The sequence below is a fragment of the Notechis scutatus genome, chromosome 2 (genome assembly GCF_049901735.1).
Source record: "Notechis scutatus isolate UNSWTSFEM ecotype Mainland chromosome 2, rNotScu1.2, whole genome shotgun sequence".
Taxonomy (NCBI): Eukaryota; Metazoa; Chordata; class Lepidosauria; order Squamata; family Elapidae; genus Notechis; species Notechis scutatus.
In genome coordinates this window covers 240,651,980-240,662,844 of record NC_142010.1, presented here as the reverse complement: position 1 = coordinate 240,662,844, position 10,865 = coordinate 240,651,980, and the positions used below count along the sequence as shown (strand labels likewise).

At 36.6% G+C, this 10,865-nt stretch overlaps 1 protein-coding gene across 9 annotated transcripts in view; it reads right to left on the bottom strand.

Annotated features, from left to right (window-relative positions):
- Nucleotides 1-1,067: 1,067 nt before the first annotated feature.
- PDE4D (phosphodiesterase 4D) overlaps nt 1,068-10,865 on the bottom strand; it is a 700,504-nt gene continuing 690,706 nt past the window's right edge. For all 9 annotated transcript variants that reach the window (XM_087958384.1, XM_087958385.1, XM_087958383.1 and 6 more), the window contains 4 exons: nt 8,365-8,519; nt 7,921-8,043; nt 6,686-6,868; nt 1,068-6,136 (listed from right to left, as the gene is read on the bottom strand). In XM_087958384.1, the coding sequence (XP_087814510.1) occupies nt 5,717-6,136; nt 6,686-6,868; nt 7,921-8,043; nt 8,365-8,519 (881 nt within the window). In that variant the 3' untranslated portion in view covers nt 1,068-5,716. The remainder of the gene's footprint in view (nt 6,137-6,685; nt 6,869-7,920; nt 8,044-8,364; nt 8,520-10,865) is intronic.

Sequence of the window (10,865 nt, the reverse complement as noted above, 5' to 3'; positions counted from 1 at the left end):
TTGAAATGCCTCAATACATCTGCAGATGGGAAGGCAATTTTTCAAAAGGGATGCCGTATTACAGAAGGTACAAGCAGACCATCCATCCCAAACCACAGTTAAACTTTAAAACAAACCTCTGTTTTTACAAACAAGATTCGTAGAAACAAAATCTAGATGGGTTCCCCAGTTCATTTTTTTCTCTTGACTGAAGCACAACAAATTGTGTTGCAACAGGATAAAATGGAGTCTTCTCTGATTCACACTTCAATCTTGTTGGCTGTTTCATGTCCATGTAGGTTTTTCTTGGCAATAATATGGAAATGGTTTGTCACTACTTTTTTTCACAATGGTTTTCAATTCCCAATGTTGCTTAGTATACCATGATGGTCTCCCTTTCAAGTACTAATCAAGCCTTCCTTTGAAGCACAACCAAAACTCAGCTAGACATCCTTGTCTGAACTAAGTGTGCAAACAGGATTTATCTATCTATATCTATCTATCTGTCTATCTATCTATCTATCTATCTATCTATCTATCTATCTATCTATCCATCCATCCATCCATCCATCCATCCATCCATCCATCCATCCATCCATCCATCCATCCATCCATCTATCTATCTATCTATCTATCTATCTATCTATCTATCTATCTATCTATCTATCTATCTATCACCTCTCCAATTTTAGATTCTGTGTATTATCTACAGGCACATTAGAAATAATAGAATAGATTCAGAGTTGCACAGACTGTAGGACAACTAATTTTGCTAATTTACCATTCCCATACATTTCTTGAAACCTGTTCAAGGTTCTTACGGATAAGGTAACATAGAAAACATTTGTTTTTAATTTTTTGCTCTGTAGCAGTTTTTTTTCACTTAGTAAGAGGTGGTTGGATTTAACTCCTTTTACTCCTATTTACTTCAAATGAGTTCCCTCCACAATTGTTTGTACATCCAATCATAACATCATCCAATTCCCATTCTTCATTTCACCTTGTTTTTTAGACCAACCTTTTCATTTATGAGACAATCATTGTGTTAAGATAAATTGACATGCCAAAAAAAAAAAAAAATAGTCAAATGAAATTACCTAGGCAGAATCAACCCATGCTTTTATTTCCATTGCATATAAAAATTTCATATGAAGGTATCTGACATACAGTACTATTCCATAGGCTGTAAGAGAGGCTAAGAAACCATTGAATTATTTGCAATGTTCGCATTCTCTGTCATTCTAAAGACATACCCAAAGGAAACAAAACCAATTGAAAACAACAAAAATATTGTTCAGGAATTCTGTTGTAATAGTGTCCCTTTTATATTGTGTAAAACAAAAGCAATCGTATTCCTTTGGGCCAGGGCTGCTAAAATCTACAGTTTGTGTCAAGGAGGCGGCTCTGTTTTTCTTGAAAAAGAATCTCTCCTTTCACCAAGCAATCACATGCTACATGGGCTGGGCACGGGTGGAATGGAGATGAGGTATCTGAACTACGAAGCTTCATGTCCAAGAGCAGCAGCGAGACGTATTTCAGGCCATTGATGATTTTGTCTACAATGAACGGTAGTGTTTCAATGATGTAGAAAAGCTACAGACGTTCTTCTGCACATTCATTCATACAGAAGTAAGCTTTGGCTGCCTGAAAGCCTTACTGGAGGGAATAGGTCCTGTTTTACAGCGCAATATCAATACAGGTCTAATCTGGAGAGCCACTGTATTAAAGATAATGGGTATAATCTGCCTATAAGAATTGCCTTGGTATGGACAGAAAGTGACTGTCTTGTTTCAGTGGGGTTGAGAGCAGTAGCTGCCATTAATTAGTGCTCATTCTTGTTGATTAAGTGTCGGTAGCATTTTTTTCTCCTTTACTTTCTCTAAGAAAGGTAAAGAATCCCTCAAGAAATGCTTTGAAGGGGAATGTATATTCCATTAGAGAGAAGGCATTTATCCAAAAGGAGGTCAGAGGCTGGCAGGGGCATCCACATGGTGTCTCAAAAAGAGTCAAGATGGCAGTATCAGTTGCACAGTCTCTTGCCATCTTACCCTTTTTTTAAAAAAAGAAACCTTCTCCCCGAAACTCAGCTTCAGTGGATCCTAGATAGTGGAAAAGAGAACATTCCTATATGGGACAGAACTGGAGTCTCTTTATAAAAAAGCATATTAGAGATACGCCCAGCCCATGTTTGCTACGACCTTTCTTCCAAATGCAGCAAAACAGAAGAAAAAAATTGTTTAAAGTTAAGGCACAGCCCTGGGACCAAAGACCTGCAGCTTTTAATTTATATATCTATGTATTTTATCATTTTTCTCAACTCTTCCATAAACAAACTCTAAGGTGATATAGGATATATTACACAACGGGAAAAAATGTACAAGGGGATGTATACACAATAATAATTCTCTCACCAAGAGTTTCCAAATATAACAACACCATCCCGGCAAGGATGATGTTATAATAAGAACTTATAATTTACAATTAACATTACATTATATACATTACAATAAATACATAGCTGTAAACAGAGACAAACAAGACTTATTACAAGTAAGGTCATTTGGTGAGAAAAAAAATATGCATGGCACAAATAAAAAATAAATAAATGCATTGTAAAATAAATGACGATGTTGTAAAATTCATTTCATTCTCAAGTTTTTTTAAAAAAAGCTTTTGAATGTGATTTGTTCTACCTATATTATCTGATCACATTTTTTTGAAACAATGACATGAAATCAGAAATCAAAAGGAACAGACACAACATTACCAAGAACAGTAACTTGCAAGCTAAAGTATAAATGCAAACTCATATTCCTCTCACCTTTTCCCCATTCTCCCACCCTCCTTTTCAAAACTGTACCAATGCTTTGCATTTTACTTGTGGCAAAAACAGAGAGCACATGTAAAGTCACCTTTTAATATTTTTTTCAGCCATGTGTGTGCTTTCACACACTTCAGGCAAAATAAGAACAAAACAAAACAGAAAAGATTGTACAGTGCATTCAATCCCTGGCTCTAAAAATTATTATGCTTTCTGTCATTTGATTGTCCATGTGTATGGGTGTATTTTTACACAATACACAATACAGACTCCCATTTTCTTTGAAAGTTTAATCTTATAGTGTGCACTCTAACAAGATCCAGCAATGTATGAAACTTCCTTGAAATTAATATTTGGGAAATCTTGTTAAAAAGCTAAGGTATTTATGTATTTAACAGTTCTTTCCTCAGAATTTGCTGGCTCAAGCCAGAGAGCACTCCACCTTATTGATTAAACTATTAGTGCAGAAAAAATACCCTTCTATGTCCACTTAGATTTTTGGAATTTATATTGCTTTTTTTTTTTCATTAAAATTCCAGGCACTCTTGGGGACTGTACAAATGTCAAAGTAGTGAAGGAGAGGCCATGAATTTATACTAACAGCAATTTGATGACATTCTTCCATTCATTTCCCTAGTTGGTATTTTTTTTTTAACAAAAGGCATTAAGAACTAAGAAAGAGTCAACATATTAAAACAGTTTTCAAAAATCCTCATTAGTCAATGCTTATCGTAAGAACTTGATATACAAAACAAGTCTTAATTCTAAATAAATGGAGGAATAGTTCCATTGATTACAATGAGACTAAAGCCTTATTAATTTAGGCTCGATCCAATCCAATCCTATTTTTCTTTTCATTGCAGCAAAACAAAGACTCCTGATTCAAACCCAGTCCAACATAGTTGCTTCGATACTGGGATTACAATAACTCTGTGCAAAGCTTTTCCATACGGTGAGGAGCTGTTTTATGCAAATGTAGGTTAAAGATAGAGGATTTATGTGGTCAAGGAACTGTACCATGTTGATAAAGCAGCATGAATATGTGCCCACTAATGCATCTGGCAAGAGAAAGGCAGCACAGGTTGGGTGAGGAATGGCCCATTTCAATCCTCACAGACATCAATCTGCATTAATGTCTGCTACTGTGCATAGATTTTCTATAGATTATTACAGCTGTATTCTACAGCCAAATTTAAAATTAGATATGCAAATCCCGTTTTAATTAACAGCCATAATGGCATATCATTCTACAATGGATGGCAGTCTACAGTTTGCTCTGCAGTGCTTTTTTTTCCTCACAACAGCACAAACCCTCTCAAAAAGTTTTTGATGTAACAAAAAATTCCTTAGAAACAGTTTATTCCTGACCTGTTTGCCCAACTGCAATCTGAAGTACTGTGCAATAACAGTTGTCCACATTCCCCCAACCAAAGTATTTATTTGTTGGTCTAGTAAGTCATTGGGGCAAACAACTACTACAATGCTACTGTTCACTCCACCAATCTGTCTCATGGAAAAGGAAATATTCAGTTAGCAAGTAAAACATTTGTATATATATAACAGGAAAGTCACACTTATACTGGCCATAGATCTGAAAACCTCAGATCCAAATTTATTCATACTATGAGTATCCAATAATTTTGTTTTAGAGCATTGTCAAGTTTCCTTGCGCTATGATTTGTCATTCACTTCAACCTTCTGAACCCCAATGCATCTACTATAGGAAGATTGAATCCTAATGGTCCAAATTCCTGCCACCCCTCAATTGTTACAACCCAAATGTTGGGGAACTGCTACTCTAGTGTTCCACTAGATTTCAAAAATAATTGTTTTGGTTGAGGGAAATTAACCCACAACCATAAACCTTGGATCTGCAGGACTAAGCTATCTGGGAGGCCAAAGAGCTCATAGCAGATAATATATTGCTGATTTTGGACATTTACAAAGAAAAAAGACAGAAAACAAAGTGTTTTCCTACAATAAGAGACTGGGTAGATAGGTGGGTGAGAGAGAATTAACAGAGCATCATATATGTATCATTGGTCTATAAAACAAAAGGCTATTTTATAACAGTTGAAGGAATTGCTATGAAAATCTAAGTGCAAACAAATATAAAATTTATCCAGTGTAGCATATACATGTACTGAAAACTTGCAAGTTACTCTTTTTTGGGGATAGGAGAAGAGGGAGGAAGAAAAAGCCACTGGCAGATGAAATTCAGAGGGTGCTGCATTCTTTTAAATATAATAACCCAACACATTTAATAATAAAAGTAAACTCTACAAAAAGATTTCTGTTTTACATATGATACAAAATGCAGACTTCAGTGCAACCATTAAGCTGCACCTTTTTCAGTCATGTGTCAGGAAGACTTGAAATTAGAAAAGTATGTGATTTCCACAGCTTCATCTTCCTACTGATTCATGTTGTATCCCGAATATTTGAATACATTTATTTTCCACAAGACAACTTGATTCATTTGCTGGTCACTTTCTTTAGATTCTGGTGTTAATCATTAATCGTATGTTACTAATTGCCTCCTCATGAAATTAAAACCTAATACAAAACACACATATAATCTCACACACACACTCACGTTAGCTTTGGACCAGCCTTTACTCCTTTTGAAAAACAGCTGTGAGTACTGTCAGTCTCTCATCATGTCAGCCAAATTGAACTCTTAATTCAACTGTTCTTTGCAGATGTTTTCCTTCATTCTCTGGTGCCATGGAGATGAACAATTCTGGTCACACTAATCCTGAGTGCCGAACTAAGTTTTTGATCAACAAACAACTCTGGCAGATGACAGTGAGGCATGATCATGGTTGTGCCATATGATATGCACTTTGGAAACCATTTTCAGCTTTTAAAAACAGAAAAGGAGAGAGTATAGAGAGCTATGCACTTAGCATACTGTTACGTGTCAGGAGACCGTTCTTCTAGCACACAAGGTTCTGACTGATTCTCCTCTTCCTCCTCTTCTACCACCCCTTCTCCCACTTGCTCATCAAGTGGAATTTCTGTGGACTCTGAGTCTTGGGTGCAAAGTGTCTTGGAGTCACTGCAGCTGGTATCTTCTTCCACTTGACTTCCACTGTCCTTCTCTGTGTCTGATTCACCATCTTCTTCCAAGGTTAGTTCAAACTGAAATTTTTCAGTTTGTCCTTGTCTACCCTCCTCTTGGTCATCCGGTGCAGGAGAAGGACTCTGAGGGATTGTGCTCTGGTACCATTCGCGATTGTCCTCCAATGTATCTAAGATGTCTTGGGCATCTGGGTGGACAAGGTCTGCCCAGGTCTCCCAGAGAGGGTGAACAATGTAGTCTATAAAGCCCACCTGTTGCAATGTAGAATTAAGGACAGATGTTATTCTAAGGAAGGAAGGAATTAAGTTTATCACATTATTTATTAGAATTAACTTCACAAGAAGCTATCTTTTTTATTTAGTTCTTTTCTATATTATTTTTCTTTTTAAATGAAAACTTCAAATTAATCTTTCATTATTTTGTAGGCTTTAGCATTATATCAACCATTTGTGTAAAGATGACCTTGAAGGAAATAAACAAGAACCACGTTACAAGCAAAGAAATATTCCTTAAATCATGGGAAATGAGATAGTATTGGGAAGGAACTCAGGTAGACTCCTCTCTGATTCGCTGAGATATGAGAGGGAGCGGAGATAAAGTCCAATCACTCTTGCAAGATTCTATTAGTATAGCCTTTTTAATATAATATAGTTCTTGTCTTCCTATAGAATCAGTTACCTGATCTCAACTATGCTGAATGGCTGACATCAATCAAGAGTTTTTGCCTATTTCCTTGAAAAGCTTACAGGATTCTCTAAATCATCTATATTGATTTTTTCATCCTTCAATTAAATGATTACCTGTGATTTTTCTACAGATGCGTTGTGTTTATCACACATGGGACTTATTTCCATGCCTCTTTCTCTTTCTCGATCTCCCTGACGAAAGAACTCTTCCATTATTCTATCTGTCCATTGGCGATATAACTGGAGTGGCTTTGTTGGGTTGCTTAGATCTGCGCAGTGTACCATATTTTGTAGAACCTAAATTAAACAGGAAAAAAAATATTGAGAAAACTTGTGGTGTTATTCTACTGGAGACAAAGCTCTTTTTCCATTTGCACATTTAGTGGGTGAGAAAACAGAAATCTTGAAAATACATGGAGTGCAAGGTTTATTCTGAACACCAGCAGGATGATATGTTGTGCGTTTTTCACACTGACAGTAATAGCTACCAATTATCTCACATCTATAGCTTTGCCTATATTAAAAGGCCAAAAATGTTGTAAGTGCAAGACTGATCAGTTATGAAGATATGTGGGAATTAATCAAGCCTGTTAGCCACCCTCAAGAGCAAGAAAAAAACTTCAGACGCTGACAGAATAGTCTAAATTAGGTCTGAATGAAATTTTGAAAGCCAAAGTGCAGAGGTGGGTACCGCTTCATATGGAAATGTTAAAAATAATTTAAGAATTTAAGAATGAAAATGAATTTTAAAATTTTGATAAAATGCATGAACATTTAAAGTAATTCCAACCCTTCACTGATAAGTAGAACTTTGTGGATTAAGAAACATTTCAGTGAACAAAACCATCCAACCAACTAGCCAACCAAAGCAACGGATTGAATCTTCAGACACTTCTACTTGTGTATATACCCATTAGTGTAAAGATTTGGGCAACGAAATACAGTGGGGACATAGTGGATTGCACCTAATCTCTTGACAGTTTATATGTAGGCTCTGGCTGAAAAAAAACATATTTTTCTGTTTTTCTACTAATAGATATGGGTATTGAGGTGGTCTGCGCTGCTTCACTTGTAGCAGTGTTTCTGCAAGTTGAAAAGGCTGTGGTTAGCAGAACAAACTGACCAGTCAATGTAGATTAGCATCACTAAATGAAGAGTCAGGGAAGAGTGAAGTACCATTGTAAGATGAGGCACCTCATCAAGGAAGAATGCCCTACAAGCAGCCATAACTCGGAAATTTTTTTGGCAAAAGGTATGATGGTCAGTCCAAACAGTCCAAACACACAGGTCATCTGAATGTAATGAGGTGAAGAAAGAAGATAATTTGTTTAAAACGCAGTGGATCTTACCTGAATCCTGTCTGAATAGTTATCAAGAAGTAGAACTCCAGAGCTAGTTACTTTCTTGGTTTCAACCATTGTTTTCAAATCAGCCAACAGATTCATATGCTTAGACATGTCTGTGGCAAGCACCTTGGAAGAGAAACAAAAGATAAAGGTCACAATAATTGCTTCTGTTTTAAAAGCTATTACAGCTTGGTAAGGAAAATAAAGAGGGTTAGTAAAAATATCCTAATCAATAAACAGATCTTATGGAAACATAACTTGCATAAATCAGATATAAGACCTATTTTAAATTATTCCCTCCCCCCCACAAAAAATTATCTGGTACATCATTTTGCATTTGAGCTATAAGAAGAGCAGAAAAATGAAAGTAATATGAAATTGATCATTAAAAATAAATACATTAAAAACCATAAACAAACAAATAATGAATAAATAAAAACAACTCACAATGTCAATGACCATCTTTCTCAATGATTGCTTCTGCTTTTTTGTCAAGTTCTGGAAAATGTCACAATTCTCCTCCTGCAATAATTTGAATCCAACAGCCAGATGATGGTTTTCCAGGACCGATGAATCATTATACATCAAGGCAAGTTCAGAGTCTGCAAGAAAATCCAAATACAGCACTGTTAATAACATTTGCATTTTTGTTTGTTTGTTACAGATGTTATATTTTTGGGTCTTAACATTATTAGGGCATCCAAAACATCCAACTGCATTAGGAAAAAAAACCACCACTATGGCTAATTGCAAATCAAATCTGACAACAGACTTTCCTCCAATTCCAATTCTCTCCCCAGTTTCTAGAAATGGTTTAAAGATTATAATGGCAACAAAATAAGAGCAAATTAGGTCTGATGATGAACCAATGTTTCAGCAAAAGCTTCCCTTCTATAGCACATTAAATGCTCAATAATTTTGTAATCAAATAATGGAATTTTCCCAAAGACTTGGAGGCATGCCTATCAATGGCAAATGGAACAGAGATCTTCATCCCTCCCTCTGTATGGTATGATTCCTTAATCATTTGTTGGTAGTTTGCTTAGTTTAGTTTATTGTCATTGCACTTCGTACAACAAAATCAAACACCATCTTCAGTGCACATCAAGACCATGAAAATAAACACAAACACACATTGATGATGACTTGAATGTAGCTGAATATTAACATTCTGCTAACGTGTCTATGGAGATTCTCAGTCATCCAGGTCATACTTGCCCCAAAGGTCCCTTTTCAAGAGGCAACTGGACTTTCTGGTTTTTGTTTGAAGACGTTTCACTTCTCATTCAAAAAGCTTCTTTGGCTCTGACTGGATAGTAGTGAATGGAAGGATTTATATTCCTTGCAGAGAAGCAAGTCATTGGCAGATAGTCATTGGCATTTTGCAAATAGGCTGCGGCCGGGTAATGGCCCATGGCCCACAGGTTGGGGACCCCGTTTTAGATAACATTATTTGTTATTGATCTGCCATTCTTTAAGAATAGTGGTTTATATTTCCTTTTCCTTGGCTTAAAGTGACATACAGCCGACCATGCTGGAATACTGGTTTTTCCAGATTAATCAGCACATTCTCCTTTTCTCCTTCTTTCTGCTTTATATATAGTGAGAGGAAAGCATGACTGCATTGGGAATTGTGTATGCTAAAGAGGGACAACTTCACCTTTTGATAAATTGACTGCAATTCTTGGAATCGTGACAATGTCACTTTTGAATGCACCAAAAGTTTGTATTTGCTACAGTGAGATGCCTGTGGAGTCCTTTCATCATCGCATGTGTTCCTTTTGCAAAGCTTTAGAAGATCCAAGTTTCTCATTAAAACGATGGCAGATCTTCAACTCCATGTTATGTAATAGCAATCCAGAGAGTTCACTTGAATCAAGGAGTCTGTGGGAAACTGAGTAGCATCAGCTTTGTGATAGAATCTGCATATGAAGAAATGGTTGTGGGAAGAGTTTTGATGACACAGAGCTTTTCCAGAAAGAGGCCTGGAGGAAGAGACTGTGCAGTCCTGAGCTGGATGGGGGAGGGGAAAAGAAGTCCAGGGCAGAATGTGTTCTCCCCTCTGGCTCAGTAATGATATAATGGTGGATTTTCCCTTGAGTAAACACAGGATTCTATCCATTCCTCATTCAAATGACTTTTTTTGGCACCAAAGGGTGTCTTTGGAAGAGGCAGTTGTATTATCTCATGTTCTTCCTGAACCTGTTTGCAATAGGTTCACCACTGCTATATAAAATGAGAAGATCATTAGGTCAGAGGTTGCAAATTGCCTATCCTGACCCTTTCCCTTCATATTGCAGAAGCTGGTTTTTTTCCCCCCAAGGAATAGGAATTTATGACAGTGAGGGCAGACTTTGGCCATGGTACCAACATCAGTAGAAATGTTACATTGTGCAAGTTGTGCATTTTGCCTTGCTGTTTCTCTGTTGAAATGTTGATGTTGAAAGCAGATGTAGTCATATTGAGGAACTCTTGCAGTAATTAGTGTCTGCCAAACATTCCAAAGTTGATCTTCATTTTCCTCCTTTTTATTTCTTGTTTCCTCATTCTGTACTTTTATTCTACAGAAATACAGCCCTTTCATCATCTGTTTCTTTATCTATCGCACTTGGTGCCATGTCACAGTGATGTTTGGTATCATCTCTTCAACATGATGTTCCCTGTCTATTTCTAACTTGCATAATTATGTTGATTATATTTATTTTACAATATTCTACATTGCCATTCTTACCTCAGAACAGTGTGACCTAAGGTTAGGGCTGAATTGATCTACCCGATCGCCAGTGGCTAAAGGAGGGATCAGGCTACACTCAGTTTCATAGTAAGAAGCAGTTGAAAACAAGATGGGCAAGGACTGAGGTACATAGTAGCTAATTTATTTGTTCGACACCAGAGAGAGTCAGTTTCTATTCCACCTCAGGCATAGCAGCTCACTTGGTGACTTTTCC